Below are 21,796 nucleotides of genomic sequence, written 5' to 3' on the forward strand. Positions count from 1 at the left end.
CAATGACCAGACTGCTGATCTAATTTCACCTTTAAATTTTAAGTAGGAAATACTTTTAAAAATACCTTAGATGTTGACATTTTTACTGTACAGAATTTCAATATCATCCTTCCATCTTTGTTTGACCTTTGAATCAACTGTTATCTATCAATTGGCATTAGTTAGCTTACCAATTTGACATTGGAACCACATTCTGAGTTCAGACATTGGTCTGAAAGAATGTCTTTGATTTTCTATTGTCTGTTTCCCTCTTTAATGTCTTTGCAGATTTTGCTGTAATATTGCTTCTTGTTTCTTCTAATTTCTTTGAAATTCTTTATTTGTTCCTGAGATCTTTGTCTTTCTTGGTTTTGACTTCTCTTCTTAGCAATAACCACAGTTTGTTCTGACCTCCAGTTTATTTTCCTCTGTTTCTTGGTTATTGGTAGTAGTCTCTTTTCACATGCATCCTTAACATCCTTAAGTTTATTCCACTTTCTCTGGTTCCTGATGAATAAGGTTCAGGACTTCAAAGCAATTCCCGATGTTCTGTTTGAAAGTAGCATTATATGTGCTCAAGATCATATTGTTGAAATTAGTTGGTTTTCTATTTTCTGTTTTTCTCCCTTAATTTGGAATTTCCACATGAGCAATTCATACATCTCCCTATACTGTAAACCCATGGACACATGTTTGCTATTATAACTAATCCCTTACATCTTCTACCAATAATTTAGTCCAGAGGTGTTACAAAAGTGCTGAAAAAACCCAACATATGACCAGTCCTCACACTTATAATTATTCCAGTATCCCCATAGTCATGTGATCAAAATTCAGGGACATAGTGACTGGGAGGTATTCATGATAGTTGCAGCATCCCAGGTTCACATTATCACCATTTGCAACTTCCAACAAACAAGATCAATGGGGATATCCAGTTTCACTTAATAACTGCAGCAAAAAAAATAAATAGTAAAATCAAGTGCAATTCATTTCATAACTGCATTGCTTAGCAATGGAAGTTCCTGTTCCAAATATGTTTGTAAGTTGAGGATTAATTGTGCTCCATCTGGTGATGTCCATGCTTATAGAACATCACTTTGGTTGTTTAAAGCCAGTGCTAGCTCTAAAGAAATCAGTGGATTGACAGATATTAATAAGTTGTTCCCCTTCATTTCAGTTCCTAAGCCAATCAGTCCCAACAGCCTTTTCCTCCTTGACATTTCCAATTTTGGTATTCCAATCTCCAGCTACAAGCAGCATTTATTGCTTTCATGTTCTGTCAGTTTCAAACTGATTATAAAACTCATCTTCTGAATCACTGATTGGAACATTAATTTGGTAATCATAATAGAGTTGTGCATGAAATGCACAACTGACAGTGAGAACAATCAACCAATGGAACAGCTTGCCCTCGGAAGTTGTGGGAGCGCCATCAGTTGAGACTTTCAAGAAGAGATTGGACTGCCATTTTTCAGAAATGGTGTCAGGTCTCCCACTTGGGTGGGGGATTGGACTAGATGACCTACAAGGTCCCTTCCAACTCTGATTATTTGTAAATCCTATATTATATATTATTCAGTCATTAATTGAACTGCAGCCAAGTAATGCTCTTGCTTCTTCCTAATTATAAAAGCAACTATAAAGCAAAAGGCAGATATTTTTTTCTCCTGCATAGCAGTATTGGAAACTAGATATCTCAAACACTTTAATCTAGTTATGTCATAAATATTGTTAGTAACCTAAATCTCTATTTTTCTTCTTCTGTACTGTAGCACATTGAGTGCCATCTTGACCTGAGGGGCCCATTATCCCTCATTACATCAATCATCATTTTATATACTATATAGCAATACATTTGCATCATGCTCACTCTAAAACTTAGTATAGTTGAGCCTAATTTTCATATATTTAGATTTCTTATGTGCAGGGACCAGACCATGCCTGGACTTTTTGACTTCAGCACCATAAACAGTATTTTTTCTTCTGTTGTTTTTCTCTTCTGACTGGAAATTTACCTGGAAGTCTTGAAAACAAGCATATTTTAAAGTGATCTTTGAGAGGGGTTTATATAATATATCCCCCAATACAGATTTTATAATATATAAAATGTTTGAAGCTTTCTAACATTCTTGCTTGTAGCCGTATTGCAGTTCTTTTCCTAAAACAAATAAACAAAGCATATCCAAGACTGCTAGGCAGTCAATATATTTTAATTCTAGTTTACTTTTTAAATGTGGTATTAATTTGTAAAATTAATTAATTTGGAATTAATTTGTAAAAAAAATATTTTTGGAAGAATATGAAGTGTTTTTGATGATTTTTTATAAAGCCTCCAGTAAAATAGTCAGTTTGTAATAAACTGGTTGGGGAAAAGAATATGGAACTTATATTTCCATGTGCTAAGTTCAGAGCTGATAGTCATGGATGTTACTAATAGTTGAAGCAGTTGCTGATACTTGTAATATTACTAATAGTGTTTACACACCTGTGACAATCACACAGTATCTTCCTCAACTCTCTCTGGCACAAAGAGTTGCATCTTCAATTATCTTTGCCTGGATTGAATCCACTTTCTAATTGAAAGTAGAAATTAATCCCTCCAGAAATTCATACAACTGTACAAAACACTAATTGTTCCTTTGGGGGACTAAAAATCTTCTACTTTCTGTTTTTCACTGCTTAGAGGAAGTGGAATTGTGCTTCTCAGCCTGCCTGAACAAACAGTTCTAAAATCAACTGTGATTGGCTAAGTATATGCAGAAATGAACAGCAATGCATGAATAGCTTGCTGCTGTATATCCTGTATATTAGGCACTTCCACATTTTAAATATGGCTCATCAAATTGCCTGTAGCGTCAGAAACAAATGAAGTCTAATTGATTCATAAAAGTAATTGTTAATTGAAAAAGAAAATAATACTAACTTTTGGGCAGAAATTACTTCCTGGGAGTCATAAAGGTAAGTTAAATCAGCATTGAATATTGGATGAAATTAATTTTTGATCAGGCCATTCAGTCTTCGGATTCTTGTTCTGCCATGAAATATAGTCTTTGGTGTTAAATTAGTTGTGTGCTCACTAATTTAATTTACAAGATTGCAACCGTGAAAACAGAACAGAATAATTTTCATATGTTACCCGGTAGTAGAATATATTTGCTCTTTGCATATGGAATAAAATCAGATAAGTTATATGGGTTTTTAATGTATTGTGTCATGTGATGGAAATGCTATGTTTAAGCACTGTGCATTTTAAAATGGGAAATGTATTATCTAGAAACCTTTGTTTTGAACAGAAGTTATGTTGGTTTTGAGTTGGGATAGATAAGGATCTTAGCCAAGTTACGTTGATTTTAAGTTGGGATGGATAAATATCTATCCCAACTTAAAACCAACATAACTTCTGTTCAAAAGAAAAATTTCTAGATCATAATTTCTCTATTTTAAAATGCACAGTGCTTAATCATAGTATTTCTAACACATGACACATTAAAAACCCATATAATTTATCTGCAGTTCTTCCAGGTTTGATGCTGAACCCAAAGGTGAAATCTGTTATGATGTCACTGGAAGCTAGATGAACCCCAACCCTATTTTTTTAAAAAATAATGTTGCTTGTTTTCTGTAATGATGGAGTAAATACTGATTTATTTTTTTCATGAGAGATATGCAAGCCAAACTTGGTCTTCTCCCCCCTTCCCCAATCTTAAATTATTTGGTTACTGTATGTTTCATACTTGTACTGTTTTTGGAGGAAGATGGTACATGGTGACAGGATTTAATAGAATGTTAGCTTTGTGAGGGCAGAATGACTCTAATTGTTACTTGTTTTTTAAAAAATAATGTGATGATTTATACAGCTGCCTAATGATTAAGAGAAAGATTATGTAAATAGCACTGAAACCTTTTGGAGGAAGGATGATAAAAAATAATAATAATTAAATCATATTGGTACAGAAGTGGCCTCTACCTTGCCTTAGTTTTTGAAAGCTCTTCATTGTCAGTTTAATGAAATCAAAAGGGCTTGGTTTCCAGATTAAATGAAGTATTATATTTAGATTCTGTGGAAAATGATAAAAATCCATTTTCCACTATAATGTTTCCAAAATGTTGTGGATTGTGTTAGTGGCCAAGTACCATTAGCTAATTAGAACATAGGCATATGTTCCTTGTAGTTAAGGTTTTGAATTAGGATGGAAGTCCACCCTCACCAATATAAATTCATTGACTGACTGGGCTGATCATTCTTGACAGTCCAACTTATCTCACAGGGCTGTTAAGAGGAAATCATAAAGAAAGAGAATGTGACATATGCCATCTTGAATTTCTGGAGAAAAGGATGGGATGTAAATCTAATGACTTCATAATGTCTCCACAGAAGTATAAAACAACAACACAGAGACACTGTATTGAAACATTATTTCAGATGAAAATACATGACTTAATACTGTACAGTAATGCAATACATTTTTTTTTATTTTAATACCTCCCACTCAACCTCAGTACCCTCCAAAAACCTTGGAAGGTCATTAACAAACAAAAACCTTGGAAGGTCATTCCAACAATTAATTTGTTCAACCTGAATCTGCCATTCCTTGAAAGAGATGGACAATCTAGAAACACGAGAAATAAATAAATTTGAAGTATTCCAGTACTGGTGAATATTATTATAAACCAGAATGGTTGAAAAATGTTTTCTTAATAGGAAATAACTGTGAAAGTCCCATGAGTTTCAGCATGAAGGAGCTTTTAGAATTAGAATTTAGGGAAGTTTTAATAGTAGCTAAGTTCTAGTCCCTCTTGAGGAAGAGATTGTTGGTGTGTTTCTGAAAGAAAAAAAAGAACCACTTTTTAAAAAACAAATGCAGGTAGTCTTCAACTTACAACAATTGGGACCAGAATTTCTGTTGCTAAGCAAAGCAGTTTTCGTGCTCGATTTTAGTGCCTTTTCTTCCATAGTTGTTAAGTGAATTGCTACAATTGTTAAGTGAATGTTGACTTTGGCTGTAAGAAACCAGCTTGTTAGAAGGTTATAAATAGTAATCACATAGTCTAATATATTGCAACTATTGTAAATGGATGCCAGTTGCCAAGCATCCAAATTTAGATCATGCGACCATGGGGATGCTGTGATAGCAATAGCACTTAGACTTATATACCACTTTACAGTGCTTTACAGCCCTCTCTAAATGGTTTACAAAGTCAGCATATTGCCCCCGAGAATCTGGGTCCTCATTTTACCGACCTTGGAAGGATGGAAGGATGAGTCAACCTTGAGCCTGGTGAGATTTTAACTGCCAAATGGCAGTCAGCCAGCAGTCAGCAGAAGTAGCCTGCTGTACTACACTCTAACCACTGTTCCACTGTGGCTCATGATGGTTTTATGTGGGAGAACCAGTCATAACTAACTTTTTTTCATTGTAAACTTCAAATGGTTGCTAATTGAAAGGCTGTATAAAAAATGATGGAATCAATGAGATTCTGACTCAAGGTTTGCTCCTGTTTTTTCAGGCTTATTTAGCAAAACAGCTGTTTTCTGAAAAGTAAATATTGGATAGTGTATTGTTTATTTTCTTATTTATTTCGAAACAAAAATACACAATTGCTATTGGAAAAAAAATGTCTCCACAGGAAGAAAAATACGGTTGGCACCACTAAGCTAATATTGGAAATGGGAATAATGGGTTTGGGAAAATGTTCTGGTCACTGAGATTCGTTGTTGTTTTACAGGATGTAGGTTTATTAGTTTTTATTTTCCCATAGTCAAGTTCTGCAATCATCCTGGTCTACATGAAAATAAAAATCAAACTAATTTCTGATGAGTTTAAGTAGTGAATATCAAATAAGAATTTTGTACTCCAATATTATACTGCAAATGGTACCCACTTGTGGTTAGGATTTTATGCTCCTCCACATATTACTAAAATATAATTTCTAACATCCTTCCCCAGACCAAATTTAGTTTAACAACAACTGGAGAGCCATAGTTTCCCCATCTGTGCCCAAGAAGTAGAAACAGTGATCATATATATATGGGCCACAGGCCACAATAGGCAAGTTATTGGTAGTAGTTTCACCACATGTGCTAGAGACCAGTTTGCTTTCTCACTATGGGAATGGCAGTAGATCTGAAATACACTATGACTCACACACCATTATATTAGATCCCACCTGTTGTGAATCAATAAAAGTGAATAACCTAAATGCAAATTAGGGGTTGAAAACCTGCACACTTGATTGGTCCTTATACAACAACTTGGGATTAGGCCAGAACCAGTCCCTGATTGGCCACTTTTGGGACTGTCCTTATTGGTCAGTAGTTTGAACTTGTTGCACATTTTCTTTTTCTTTTTTTTTGGAAAAATACTTTATTAGTTTTACCTTTAAAAGAACAACATAACTACAAATTATGTACAACAAAAAGACAAATAGGCCTTGGCATAGGCCAAGAGGGAGAGAGAGGAAAGCCTAAGAGAGGGGAAAGGGAAGAGTAAGGGAGGAGAAGGATAGAGTAGGGAAAACAGTTAAAATAAAACCATATTTTGTGACTGTCTGTAAGATCCTTTCTTCTTCAACAGTATCATCGGCGGTGCTTTTCTTTATCTCTGCTTGGAGGCCCTCGCCATAATTTTCCTAGAGGTGATCTATCTTTGGTTTAGCCAATTATACAAAGGATTCCAATTGTTGTAATAGGATGAGGATTCTTTATTTTTAGTGCTTGAGTTAGTTTGTCCATTTCGGTAGCATTGTAAAATTGTCTGAATAACCATATATTCAGTGGGAATGGAAGATAATTTCCAGCACTGGGCAAATGCCAGTCTGGCTGCGGTTAAGATATGAATTACAATATACTTGATTTTTTGGGTATTTGTTTATCGAAAATTCCTAGAAGGAAGGACTCTGGTTTGTACTCTATTTGTTCCTTGGTTATTTCCTCTAGCCAGCGCCTAATTTTTGCCAGTACTTCTGGGTTTCCTTGCACGACCACCACAAATGGAAGAAGGTACTTTCTATGCTTTGGCATTTCCAACAATTGGGGCTCGTGTTGGGGTGCATCTTCGCCAATCTCGAAGGGGGCAGGTGCCATCTATAAAACATTTTATATGCGTTTTCTTTATAAGCTGCTGATTTCGTGATCTTAATGTTCCTGTTCCAGATCCTTTCCCATTCTGCTAGAGTAATGCTCCGTCCCACGTTTCTGCTCACGCAATCATATTTCCTTTGACAATTTCTTGTTCTAATTCAGTTTCTAATAAATGTTTGTAAAATTTAGATATATTTTTTTGCTCGGTCCTAATAGAATTTTGTCTAAAGTCTGTAATTTATTGTAGATTCCAAATTCCTTAATATCTTGTTTATATCTACTATGAATTTGAAGGTACACCCACTGATCAATTTTAAATCCTCGCTCTTGTAATTCTTGTCGGGTTTTCAGTTTTCCTTGTGGGTCTAATAAATTTTCGTACTTAATCATTTTAGTTATATCCAAATTATTAGGGTGTACTATCGCTTCCATTGGAGATAGCCAAATCGGTATTTTTAGATAAAGTTTTTACGTACTTTTTTCCAATTGGTTAATAAAGAGTCCCTGATAAGATGCCTATGGAAATATGATTGCCTGGGTTTCCCAGTTTCCCACAGAAAGGCATGCCATCCTTTCTGCATATCGTGGCCTTCTAATATTAGTGTTCTTTTGTTAGTTAAATTCACCCATTCCTTTATCCATAGTAGGGTGGCTGCCTTGTAATATACTTCCCAGTTTGGCAGGCCTAACCCTCCTTTGCTTTTCAAATCTTGTAGGGCTTTTACATTAATCCTAGCTTTTTTCCCCTGCCAAATAAATTTCAATGTTATCTTGTTTAAGTCCATAAAAAATTTTTTTATTTAATTTGATTGGAATTGTCTGGAATAGATATAGAAATTTTGGCAGAATATTCATCTTAATCAGAGCAATCCTGCCCAATAAGGAAAGTTGTAATGTACTCCAGGAATCTAAATCTTTCTTGGATTGTTGGAGAAGTTTGTCATAGTTGTTTTCTTTTAATGATTTGCTTTGTGGAGTAAGCCAAATTCCTAAGTATTTAATTTTTTTTGTCACCTGTATTCCCATTATTGTCTCTAGTTCTTTATTCTGGTCTCCTGTTAAATTTTTAGACATTAATTTTGTTTTACCCTATTAATTTTAAATCCTGCGACTTCTCCAAATCGTTCTAGTTCTTCTAATAAGTTATGTCCTTTTTCTATAGGCTCCTCCAGAAAAAAAACCAAATCATCAGCGAAGGCTTGTACTTTGTACTCTTCTGATTTAATCCTCAATCCTCTAATTCTCGAATTTTGCCTAATATACGTCAAAAGAGATTCTAGGGCAAATATGAAAAGCAGAGGAGAGAGAGGGCAACCCTGTCTAACCCCTTTTTCTATTTTTATCTGATCAGTTTGTTCCCCATTTATTAGAATATTTGCCTGTTGAGTATGGTAAATTGTAGTGACGACGTTTTCGAATCTAGTGCCGAGGTTCATATTGTATATTTTTTGAATTAAAAAATGCCAATTTAAATTGTCGAATGCTTTTTCAGCGTCCAAAAACATAAATGCAAATTGTTTTTCCGGATGGGCTTCATAGTATTCTGAAATGTCTATCACTGTTCTTAGATTATTCTTAATTTGTCGAAATGGGAGAAATCCATTTTGATCTTCATGGATATGTGTGTTTAGAACCTGTTTTAGTCTATTAGCTATTATAGAAGAGAATAGTTTGTAATCTGCATTCAGGAGCGAGATTGGTCTATAATTGTTAATAAGTCTATGGTCTAGGTCCTCCTTCGGGATCAGCGAAATTAAGGCTCCCCTCCACAAGTCCGGCATCTTGGCTGCTAGGAGTACCTCGTTGAATACTTCCAGCATCAGTGGTCCAATTTGTTCTATGATTGTTTTGTAAAGTTCTACAGGTATCCCGTCCGGTCCTGGCGCTTTATTGTTAATTTGCTTCTCTATTGCTGACTTCAGTTCGGACCATGTTATATTTTTGTTTAATAATTCTATCTCTTCCTCTCCAATTGCTTTTTCGTTCGCTTCCTCTAGATATTTCATTATTTTGTCCTCACAAACGTCTTCCTTTTGTATAATTTCCTGAAGTATTTAAAAGTGATCTCTTTTTCTTCTCTATCTCCTCTTGCAAATTGCCCCTCTCGTCCATTAATTGGTGTATCATTCTTTTTCTTTCATTTTCTTAAGTTTGTGGGCTAACCAACTCCCTGGCTTGTTTGCGTGCTCAAAATAAATTTGTTTAGTCATTTTCAGACTACTCTCCAATTTTTCTTGTTCCAATAAATTTAGATTGTGTTTAGTTGTTATTAACTGATTCTGTATTCTTTGATTTTTGGGGTTCTTTTGTAGTTGGGTTTCTAAATCCTTAATTTCTTGTTGTAAGTTACTTTGTTGGGCATACTTTCTTTTATTTCTCATAGCATTGTAAGAGATAGTTGTTCCTCTTATAAATGCCTTCATTGTGTCCCATATATTTTGTTTCGAAGTTAGTTCATTATTATTTTCTTTTAAGAAGAAGTTCAGTTCTTCTTTCAATTTATTAGTGTATTCTTCTTCTTTTATTAAGTGAGTGTTAAGAGTCCATCTTCTTTTTGGTTTTCTTCTACCTCTCCAGGTTATTTGAATTGGGTTGTGGTCAGCCCAGTCGTTTGGTAAGATTTCGCTATCTTTGATTTCATTAATTAATTCACCATTTATCCAAGCCATATCTATTCTTGTCCAAATTTTGTGTGGGTTAGAGTAATAGGTAAACTGTTCTTTTTTTGGGTTTAGTTTTCTCCAAATATCTACCAGATTCAGTTCGTACATCATATCCTTACATGGCTTCGAAAATTCTCTTTTTTCCTTTTTTATTCTTACTCATGTTACTATGATCCTTCCGGTAGTCAGCAATAGAGTTAAAATCGCCAATCAGAAAAATATTGCCTTTTTCGAAATCTATTATTTTTTGGTGAAGATGTTTGAAAAATTTACCTTGATCATCATTTGGGGCATAGATTACTACCAGTAAAAATGTAATGCCATTAATCGAAGTTTGTACCACCAGGGTTCTTCGTTCAGGATCCGCCCAGATTAACTCCGCTTTTAAATCATCTCTCACATATATTGCAATACCTTTCTTTTTGTGCTCATCTGCTGGTGCTGTGAATAATTTTCCCAGTTTCGGACAGTCTAGAAATTTCTCCTCACTTTTCCTAATGTGTGTTTCTTGTATGCAAATTATATCAACGTTTTGTTTTATTAGTTTAGTTAGAATATTATACTGCAAATGGTATCCACTTGTGGTTAGGATTCTATGCTCCTCCACATATTACTAAAATATAATTTCTAACATCCTTCCCCAGCCCAAATTTAGTTTAACATCAACTGGAGAGCCATAGTTTCCCCATCTGTGCCCAAGAAGTAGAAACAGTGATCATATATATATGGGCCACAGGCCACAATAGGCAAGTTATTGGTAATAGTTTCACCACATGTGCTAGAGACCAGTTTGCTTTCTCACTATGGGAATGGCAGTAGATCTGAAATACACTATGACTCACACACCATTATATTAGATCCCACCTGTTGTGAATCAATAAAAGTGAATAACCTAAATGCAAATTAGGGGTTGAAAACCTGCACACTTGATTGGTCCTTATACAACAACTTGGGATTGGGCCAGAACCAGTCCCTGATTGGCCACTTTTGGAACTGTCCTTATTGGTCAGTAGTTTGAACTTGTTGCACATTTTCATTGGTTAATAAGGCAGCAGCTAACCCTATAAAAGGGTTACTGCTGCCCATAACGTTGCTCTGTTATGTTCTATTACTTTATTAAAGAGTTGAAGTCACTGGTCAGATGTCTGGTCTCCGTTATTCTCCATACTTAACACTGGCGACGAGGTGGGATCCGGAGACCGAAGAGCTGACTAACCTACAGAGCAACTAACAGAGCACGTGGTCGAACACGCACCATCAACGGCAACATGGCCAGCGGTGCCGTACCACCCGCTCCATTCAACCCAGAAACCGAAGACTGGGAGGCCTACATGGATCGGTTCCAGATGTTTCTGAAACCAACAATTTGAAAGATGCGACAACCGGCAAAAAAAGAGCTATCTTTCTAACTCATTGTGGACCAACTGTGTTTAAAATGGCAAAGTCGCTTGCCAAGCCAGCAGAGGTAAAAGAAATGGACTGGGACGTCCTCGAGCCGTTACTACGGGCTCACTACGCGCCCACCGTGCCAACCTAGTAAGAAGACACGAATATTACCAGAGGGACCAACGGAAGGGCGAAAGCCTTGCCAATTACATCGCGGACCTCCGGAACCTAGGAGGCCTCTGCGGGTTCGCAGACTTAGAAGAAGCCCTCCGGGACCGCCTGGTTCTGGGCCTAGAAGACGGCGCTATCCAGAGCAAAATTATGGCTAAGGGGGACATCAGCCTCACCGATGCCCTTAAAGAAGCCTCGGCAGCGGAGGCGACAAAGAAGTCGGCAGCCCAAATGCGCCGCACCAACGCACTGCTACGTAAACCGCCACTGATACCTCGCCTCGCTCAGAGAGACACCCGTATCAACTCACCACGAAGACCTAGAGTCCCCGTCCGACAGCGATGAGGAAGAGGTCAACCGACTTCGAACGGAGAGAGACCAGTCCACACAACACTCATTTCGACCGTATGCCGGCTGTGGAGCAAATCACCCACGATCCGGCTGCAAATTCCTCGACGCACTTTGCCGCCATTGCGGAGATGCGGTCACATCGCAAAGGTTTGCAGAAGCAAACAGAACTCCAAACCCCGACAGGCGAATTCCAGTCTTCCGGATTCTTCGGCACACACCGAGAAAATTGAACCACTCCTACAGAAACAAGCCGTCCACCACTTCCACCAGGCGTGAAGAAACCAGGCGGGAAGAGACCCACCAAACAATCACCATAGGCCACGCTACATCCCTTGATGCCGGGAAAATCCGTAAATGAGGCCCTGAGGCCCAGGAGGCCAAAATAATGGTGGGGTGCTGAAAAAAAAAAAGAAGCCACACCCACCCAGTCACATGGCCATGCCCATCTAGCCATGCCCACAGAACCAGTTGTTAAAAAGTTTGAATCCCATCCCTGATCAGGTTACTTATGAACACCGGCCTGTAGAGATGCCTCACATTGCCAAAGACAAATATTGCTTTGTCAGACTTGATGACAAAATGGTTATTCTTAGTGACTGCTTTTACCTCTTACATTCAAGATGTTCCGTCTGAATAATTGCCACCAACTCCCAAAGTGCCACTTACTGCCTGCAACACTGCAGCATGGTACTCTAAATGGACCAAAATCTGCTGTCAGGGTTCCAAGCAATACTCCCAATGGAATCAAAACTGAGGCAAACGTCTTCCTCAAAGCACAGATTTATTAGGCATGTCATATTGGCACATCTGGGGAAACCCGAATCTAAAATCCCCCTGGGTTTTCCCCCTAGTAAAAAGTTATATTTCTCCTCCTGCTGCCCTTTCAGACCATCACATGGCCCAATCAGGTCACAGTCCAAAGTTCATGTAGACTCACTCCCCGTCTTCACACCTGGTGGGGACGTCCTTGGCTTACAGAGGAAAGAACGTTATTTTGGTTACAAAGCCCTCGATATCTCTATCTCCCCATCTCGTTCTCAAAACTCTCCCAGCCACTCCTGTGGCAGCCCTGAAGACGCTAAAGAAAATGGCTCCAGGGCTGACATCTACATTCATGGCTTTTCTATATCAGTTAGAAACCCGTTTCTTCAAAGATACTTGACCATCAGATCTTCAAAGTTATCTCTTTCCTCACAGCTAGACCCAGGCTGGAAGAAGGTTGTGCTTATAGGGATATAAGCATCTTTATGTGTGCACAATTACACGCAGACATCTCACTGGCTTTACCATGAATTGTAGCTATAGAGAGTTACAGTGTTCTACTAAAACCTCACATTCCAAACCTTGGTTTGATAAGAATTATGTTCAAACCAAGACTATGGTAATTTCGTCCTGTAAAAACACCCAGTTTGATCATAATTCTCCCTCTTGTAAAATTGTTCATTTACTAAAAAAAAAAAAATTAAAAAAAAGGTTCTGGGAGAAAAAAAAGAATAAAATGATCCACTAGTGAAATGACTAATGAAATGACAGGGCTCCCACAAAGCTGAAGGCCAGGCAAGGATAGAAACTGAACAAGAGACAAGATTCCAACCTGAATAACATGGAAAAACTGAACAACTCCATGGACATGTGCAACAAGTTCAAACTTATAACCAATGAGAAGTGTCAAAATATTGGCCAATCAGGGACTAGCTATGGACCAATCCCTAGTTGTTGTATAAGGGCCAATCAGGTGTGCGGGTTTCCAAACCCTGATTTGCATTTATGCTAGTAACTTTTATTGATTCACAACAGAAGTTGCCTTCAGAATTTGTGGGAGCTTTATTACTGGAAGCTTTCAAGAAGAGACTGGACTGCCATCTATCGGAAATGGTATAGGGACTCCTGCTAGGGTGGGGTGGGGTGAAGTAGATGACCTAACAAGGTCCCTTCCAACTCTGTTAATCTTTATCTAAATAGTAACAAATTAAGTTGATCATCTATTCTGGCATCTTATTTCTTGCATTTGGATAAACCTGGTTCCAGTGTGAATGACTTAATCTGTTTGGAATCCTGGGTGAGATATTTTGGCAATTTAGTGTTCCTTTGGTCGTGATTCTATTGGGCCTCCTTTATCTGATCCTTATCCTATTTGGCCCCTGGTTTGACAATCAGAAATCCAAAAACCAATTTATCAGTTGTAAAGTGACAAAACTCCAAGTAAAGATATGATTTTGCCAGTGTCACTGAAAATAACTGATTGGCCTCTGTGTTAGTCCCCATGTTAGTCTCCAAAGGGAGACCTAATTCTGTCATTCTTCCTATATACTAGAAAGGCAACACAGGAGGCCAAAATCTTGCTAATTATTACCCAGTCATAATGTCATTAATTGGTAAACTTTATCCTTGATTTTTATACCAATAAATGTTTAGATTAGAATATTTTAGTTTAGGAACAAGCAGGTTTTAGTTCAGAATATTCCTCCGTGGATTAGTGTGCAATTTTGCACAATTTAGCTGGAAAAAAACCCTCCAGCCCTACCAAAGGCACCCTTGATGTTGCCTTTATTGATTTAAGGGCGGCCTTCAATTCAATTGCTCGTGAGGTACTGTGGAGGAAATTCGCTATAACCTCAAATAACAGTTGCTTTCTCAGGTTGATGGTTTTATTAAATTAAAATATTACGATATAGATTAGAGGCAAATGTGTACAGAGTGTCTGCACAGATACAGTAGTTGAGTCAGTATCTGTGTATCATTGTACCACCTCTGACATCTGGCATTCACAAACCTGATTATCAGAAAGTTGTTATCTCTATGATCAAGGTATTACAGTCTTCCTTCTGCAAGATGTAACCTAGATAGGCGCTATAAAGGTTGCCAGGTTTCTAGCAGTAGCTATAGCTTGCAGAAGCTGGTTAGTATCCATTTTTCATTATTAATTGTTTCGGGGTGATTTTTCTGTATTTTAAAATTTATATTTATGCTTTATTGTTGTACTAGGAACAAATGATAGGATTTGATTGCATTTGCTTATGTTTCTTTGGAATTTCTCCATTATCTACTAATTTGTGCAGTTTGCTCTTTGTACTGAGTGCCATACATTTTCCCATTCTCTCTTGTGACTAGATGGCATGATTGGAAAGAAGAAGAAAAAAATAAGCTGGGTTGCTGACACAACATGGAAGAACCATTCACTGTGAGTTCCTTGGTAAGGATGAATGCTTTATAATATAGGGAAAACTGCTGATCAGGCAACACATCTGCTGGTCTTTTGTAGAACAAGCATTCTATTCAAATTCAAATATGTCCCGGGATGCACTGATTCCCCAAATCTAGTAAAGATGCATCTAAGTTAGTCCCAGTTTGTGGTTCAGAATATTGTCCTTAAATGCTATTACTATGAAGATGCTGTTTTCAATAACAGTTTCTTAACTTTAAGCTTTTCAGCATGAATCATGGTGGGGGTTTTTTAAAATCTCTCTCCGTCATCTCCATTAGAGAATAATAGAACACTAATTCACATTGATTTTAAAAATAGGGACCAAAAGGTTCATGTTTAAAATGCATTTGCATAAATATATACGAAAGGAAAGAACAGGAAAATGCAACACAATGGGCCTTTCTCTGATTGCATGTCAGTTGCAATAAGTGTCAAGGTAATTGTGCTTTTGATGAATGTGTATGTGTGTGTGCATGCATAAAATGCAGTGGAAATGTTTGTTTTAGCATAATCATTTATTTTGCAGGGATTTTGTGGAAACATAATGAAAAGCTTCTTCTTAAAAGCATAGAGTGTACCTAGTCCATAATTTCATTTGCCTATCATAAATATTGAACATACATGAATTAAAGTCACCTGTCAAATTAAAAATCACATTGATTTTAAAAGTAGAGACCGAAAGGTTCATGGTTAAAATGTGTTTGCATAAGTGTACCCAAAAGAAAAAAAAACCTGGGGAAATGCAACACAATGGGCCTTATTTTGGTTGCATGTCAGTTGCAATAAGTGTCAAGGTAATTACGCTTTTGGTAAGTGTGTTTTTTTAATAACAGTTTCTTAACTTTGGGCTTTTCAGCATGAATCATGGTGGGTTTTTTTTTTAATCTCTTACAGTCATCTCCATTAGAGAATAATAGAACACTGGTTCACATTTATTTTAAAAATAGGGACCAAAAGGTTCATGTTTAAAATGCATTTGCATAAATGTACACGAAGCTCATAATTTCATTTACCTATCAGAAATAGGCAACATATACTGAACATACATGAATCGAAGTCACCTGTCAAAATAAAATGCAATATGTGACCTCTGTTTTAACAGAAAAAGCTTGCAGCTTTTCCTGACCACACAGATATCTCCTTGAGCCCAGAGGAGCGTGTCCGTGCCTTAAGCAAGCTTGGCTGTAACATCACAATAAATGAAGACATTACACCCCGACGCTACTTCAGATCTGGAGTGGAGATGGAGCGCATGGCTTCTGTCTACCTGCAAGAGGGAAATCTTGAAAATGCCTTCGTCCTCTACAATAAATTTATAACGTAAGGATCAGTTTGTAAATATATACTTTAAAATTTAGAAATTATACGAATTGCATTTCCTTGGAACAGGACTAGCAAAACATAATGATTAGGACTGTGCAGTCCTTTGGATTCAATTTCAGAAAGGTTTTGGGACATGTGAGAGAGATGAGAGAAAGCACTGATTTGCAACTGTCTACAAGCAATCACATCCCATTAGTCCATGGCTGTTGCAGAGAGCAGCAGAATAACCCCATGAAAAGATGCAACTGTTCCCAAAACGTGCAAACGGATGCTGCACTTTGTATGTTCAGAAACTGAATATGAAACTTGGCATAGTCTTAACACTAACAAGCTTAAATCTGGTAACTCCTAAATGATCATGAGTTAAATATTACCATAAACTGGAGATCATCATTAAAACTGTTTTGGATATGTTTGTTCTGTCTACAATTATACATACATACACACAAGATCCCTGGAAAAAGTTCTTTGTTCAAATTCAGTTTTATTAGTTGACTGTTCTGGAGGTGTGGAAAGTCAAGTGTGCTACTATGCCTGACTATCTGACAGTGTTGGTATTTGAGGAAAAAAAATATTAGGGTGCATGCTGTACTTGAGTAGGAGAGAGGAGTGTGGTGAAAAGAAAGATTATTTTTTGGTAAATGCAGACATGCAAAAAATACCTTCTAAAAGTGGCATTGAGTAAAGTTTACAAGCCATTTCTTTCGGAAGAATTCCATTAAAAATAGTGACACTGCACCATAATAAATAATACGATTCCAAACAATTGTACGTTTTCCCCTGCCCAGTGGTGTCCAACTCCCGGGGGCAGTGCTGACCTTCATTTGCTAGCCAAGGGAGCCAGCATTGCCCAAATATTTATTCTGTGGTCATGTAACCAGCATGATTATATGCTGAGGCGTGCTGAACACTGTCACCTTCCCAACAAAGTAGTCTCTGTTTATTTACTTGCATTTGTATGCATTCGAACTGCTAGGTTAGCAAGAGCTAGGGCAAGAATGGCACTGTCCCCCATTATGCAGCGTTTGGGTCTTGAACTATCAACTTTCTGGTTGACTATCACAAGACTCTTGACTTCTGCCTTCAAGGGAGCTGTACTTTGTATTGGTGAGGCCCTTCATAATTTGTGTCATCAAATGAGGGGGAACCACAGTGTGCATCTCACATGGAAATGAATCTTCCCATTCATTTAAGGCCTCTTCTGGTACTTCCAGTTATTGTCTGGTCAAGATGGAAGAGCCTTCTGCCCATTCATCATTTCCAGCTGTTCAGATGGCCAAGTGAAGCTTTGGTGTGACCATGTTGTGTTTAGAAGGGGGTTGGATAGGGGAGAGATCCCTTTCCTGAGTAGTTTCAGAGGGCCACGTGTTATAGACTTTCATAAAATATCCCTTCAAAGCTCTGGATATTCTGTTGTGGTCTTCTGGCCTGAAGGACCCAACAATAGAACAGCTGTGCTACTAATTTAAACTTCAAAGATACAGAAAGCTTCTGTGAATGAAAGAAAACAAAAACTAATGTTCCCCCTAACCTCCTGTATCTATTTTGCAGTTGTCTCCATGGAAAAGCATTAGTATTGTTCTTCAGGCTTGCAAAAGGGATAAATGTGTGTGTGTTTTCCAGTTTGTTTGTAGAGAAGCTGCCATGTCACCGAGACTACCAGCAATGTGCAGTTCCAGAGAAACAGGATATTATGAAGGTAGAGTGTCTTTTTCAAAAGAAAAGGCCATCTAGGGAATTCCTCTTCTTCAAGAATGATTAATGAAAGAAAAAACCTGACAGTGGCCTGAGGAGGTTGAATGCTCTTATTCAGCCTGTTAAGGCTCAAATTTACAAATCATAATCAGTGTTTGATTTTTTGATGCTAGATTCAAGCTTGAGTTTTTTTTTAAAAAAAGAGCATTAGTGCCAAATCCTGAAAGTTAGCAATCTATAATTTGAGGTGTTACCCAAAGGTGCAATGCAGTAGTCTTCAACTTATGACCACAATTGAGCCCAAAATATCTTGTTGCTAAGCGAGACTTTTGTTAAGTGAATTTTGCTCCACTTTATGACCTTGCATTCCACAGCTACTAAGTGAATCACTGCAGTTAAGTTAGTGACACGGTTGTTAAATGAATCTGGCTTCCCCATTGACCTTGCTTGTCAGAAGGTCAGAAAAGGTGTTCACATGACCTCGGGACATTGCAACTGTCATACTTATGAATCAGTTCCCAAATGTCTGAATTTTGATCCTGTGATCATGGGAATGATTTAACGGTTGTAAGTGTGAAAAATGATCACGTCACTTTTTTCAGTGCCATTGTAACTTCAAACAGACACTAAACGAATGGTTGTAAGTCAAGGACTACCTGTTGTTGCATATTCCTTGTGTTAATAGCAGAGAAAGGATTAACCTGCCACTGAATTTCAACCTTATTTATAAATACTCTGCAGCTGAAGCTGTTTCATGGCATTAAATATACATGCGCACACATGCGCACACACTCACACATATATGTATGTATATGTGTGTGTGTGTGTGTGTGTGTGTTTCCACTGTCTCCCAGTTTCTAGCCTATATATAATTTAATACTATACCAGTAAACTTACCTATTATAATATACCTAAATTCTACCTGTAGGATTAAGCTGACTATTTGGCACATGGAGCAGCAGAAGTATTTGTGTGTGTGTGTATGTGTGTGTGTGTGTATAAAGTTGCATTTTATTTCTCTTATTTTTCTCTCTAACGAAGAAATTGAAGGATGTAGCATTTCCAAGGACTGATGAATTGAAGAAAGAGTTGTTAAAGAAATACAATGCAGAATACCAGGAATATATGCAAGATAAGGTACCTTTTACTTTTTAGCTATATAGATAAGTGTAAACTCTCTAATACATTTTTTGAATAGCAGTGCCAAAGCAAAATTATAAATTCATGCGGTGAAAGCTACGAGAAACTAAATTGCAATTTTAAAACTGTTTTTATTCATTTTGGTTTAGGCAGAGTGACTGCTTTTGCTTTTAAATGTCCAGGTGATAAAGAAAGTTGATATGGCTTTATAATCACCCTGCTGAAAACTGTAATTAGATCTTAAAGTACCAACATCTTCCATTGAGTGATGCTATATCGGGCCAAGCTCAGAGACAAAACAGTGAAATCCAATTGAGTCCAATTCTTTATTTGCTTACACCTAAGAGACCAAATCTTGCCAGACTAAAGCCATATCTTCTAACCTAATAGATATATCTTAAAGATTCTAGGGTGGCTATCCTGAACCTCTTTCTATCTCCCCCACACACCTTGAAACTGAACAGTCTCTTAATTAGGTTTATCTCCTGAATGTACAGCCTCCTCCCCGGGAAACCATGGTGCTCCTCAAAATCCCCCCCCCCTCTTTTCAGTCCACCACATGCTAGTCCTTTTCTGTAATGTGAGTGAATATGAATTTGGCAGATGGAAAGAATTTCCACAGAGGAGACAACAGTGAGATAAGAAGCATCTGAATTTGCAGAAGGATTGTGGGTCTGGCTATTACCTTAGAAGGGGCCCCTCTCTAGTTTCTTGGATTGTAAAAGCAAGGGGAAGGGGAAAGATATACTTTCAGACTTGCCAGATTCTGTTAATATAACTTTACAATCAAGGTGGAACTGGAATTCCTGAGTGAGGTCCTTGTCTGGACTAACTTGCAATTTTTCTTCTTTTACATGGGGGTATCCACTGAGGGAAGGGGGACCAAACGCCGAGGTGGTAGGTACAACTATGTGATTCAAGCCCTTCCTCTTCATACGTGCATGTAATATCACATACATGCGTAAAGGGCTTTAATTGTTCAAGTATACTCCAACTTGGTTTGTTATCACTCCCCATCTATGGACATCCCTGCTTACCCAACTAAGCTGATGAATGTCCCATGGCCAGCATCAGAGAATCAGTTTTGTCTAGTGGTTAAGGCACCCTGCAGGTAGTTCTTGACATACAACAGTTCCTTTAGTGAATGTTTGAAGTTACAACGGCAAAAAAAAGTGACTTATGATGATTTTTCACACTTATGACCGCTGCAGCATCCTTGTGGTCTCATGATTTACTGACTCACATTTATGAGGGTTGCGATATCATAAATGTGTCACGCGATCCCCTTTTGCGACCTTCGGACAAGCAAAGTCCATGGAGAAGCCAGATTCACTTAACAACCATCTTACTAATTTAACAACTGCAGTGATGCGCTTAAAAAATGTGCCAAGAAAAGTCGTAAAATGAGGCAAAACTCAGTTAACAATTTTTTTTCACTTAGCAACTTAAATTTTGGTCTCACCTGTGGTCGGAAGTTGAGGACTACCTGTATTAGAAATTGGGAGACCGTGAGTTGGAGTTTGGCCTTAGCCGTGAAAGCCAGCTGGGTGACTTTGGACCAGAGGTGGTATTCAGCAGGTTCTGGCCAGTTCTGGAGAACCGGTAACGGAAATTTTGAGTAATTCGGAGAACCGGCAAATACCACCTCTGGCTGGTCCCATCTATTCTCTGCCTCCCAACTGATCGGCTGGGTCTTCTTTTGTTGCCCTGCACAGGAGAACGGAGTTGGAAAGCAGGTTAGTGGGGTGGGGAAGGAATGGAGATTTTGCAGTATCCTTCCCCTGCCATGCCCACCAAGCCATGCCCACAGAACTGGTAGTAAAAAAATAATGGAATCCCACCACAGCTTTGTACCAGTCACTCTCTCTGTCTCTCTGAGCCCAACTCATCTCACAGGGTTGTTGTTGTGGGGGAAATTTTTTTTTTTCCAATCTTTGCTGCTCTATTCCAGACAAAAGAACCAGATATATAATTTTCTTAAATACGTTTTTTTATCCTTAGGTGTTTTTATCGCTGCTTGAAAATTACAGTTGTTCTCCTTTAGAGAAGCTGCTTAAAACCTTTGAAAATAATTAGATTTTTAAGTTGAGGCCTAATGGTCCCATTACTTACTTACAATTTAAAAATTTGTGCTACCCTTTAGAACTAAGTTTTTCCACTGCAATTTACAATCCATTAAGTTAACATTAGTATTTCAATAATCATTAAGACAGACAGTAAAATAAACAAAAGCAGCAGCCAGAGCAGTTAAAAGTTTCTGTGCACCATAAATATTAATAATTAACATATTGATATAAATGAAAAGGCCTGAGAAAATAAAAAAAAATATTTCCTTGGGACTGAAAACAAAGTCAGTGCCAAGAATATTTCTTTGCTGAAATATTGCAGAGATGGAGAGTTATTGTTGATATTTACTAGAAGTAATTATATATGGCTTTGTAGCCTAACATTATATTGTTGGTGAGACTGTATTTGTTTTTTGTATATGGAGTCTTCTTCCAATCCTAAAACATTATAAGTTAAGATATGTAATTAGTATGAAATGTGTACCAAGAAACAATTTCTTCTGGATGCATGTGTAAATTGTAAAATATATTTTCTTGTGGCACTTTTTGTTTAAATAACTTTCTAAAATGCCATGTAACTCTCCATATTTATTTCACATGAGCCTAATGATTTAGTTAAGATTAAAGTCAGCGGTATTCAATTTTTTTTACTACCGGTTCTGTGACTTGGTGGGTGTGGCATGGCGGGCGTAGTGTGACTTGGTGGGCTTGGCTTGGTGGGTGTGGCAGGGGA

At 37.6% G+C, this 21,796-nt stretch overlaps 1 protein-coding gene across 6 annotated transcripts in view; it reads left to right on the top strand.

The window, feature by feature from the left end:
* STAMBPL1 (STAM binding protein like 1) overlaps nucleotides 1-21,796 on the top strand; it is a 44,412-nt gene that overhangs the window by 10,776 nt on the left and 11,840 nt on the right. For 2 of the 6 annotated variants that reach the window (XM_087964179.1, XM_026687164.2), the window contains exons 2-5: nucleotides 14,746-14,815; nucleotides 15,942-16,159; nucleotides 17,786-17,861; nucleotides 18,899-18,994. In XM_087964179.1, the coding sequence (XP_087820305.1) occupies nucleotides 14,798-14,815; nucleotides 15,942-16,159; nucleotides 17,786-17,861; nucleotides 18,899-18,994 (408 nt within the window). In that variant the 5' untranslated portion in view covers nucleotides 14,746-14,797. Of the gene's footprint in view, nucleotides 1-2,738; nucleotides 2,941-14,745; nucleotides 14,828-15,941; nucleotides 16,160-17,785; nucleotides 17,862-18,898; nucleotides 18,995-21,796 lie in introns of those variants that run through there. The other 4 variants (XM_087964176.1, XM_026687163.2, XM_087964177.1 and 1 more) reach the window with 3 other exon arrangements.

Source organism: Notechis scutatus, chromosome 4 (genome assembly GCF_049901735.1).
Source record: "Notechis scutatus isolate UNSWTSFEM ecotype Mainland chromosome 4, rNotScu1.2, whole genome shotgun sequence".
Taxonomy (NCBI): Eukaryota; Metazoa; Chordata; class Lepidosauria; order Squamata; family Elapidae; genus Notechis; species Notechis scutatus.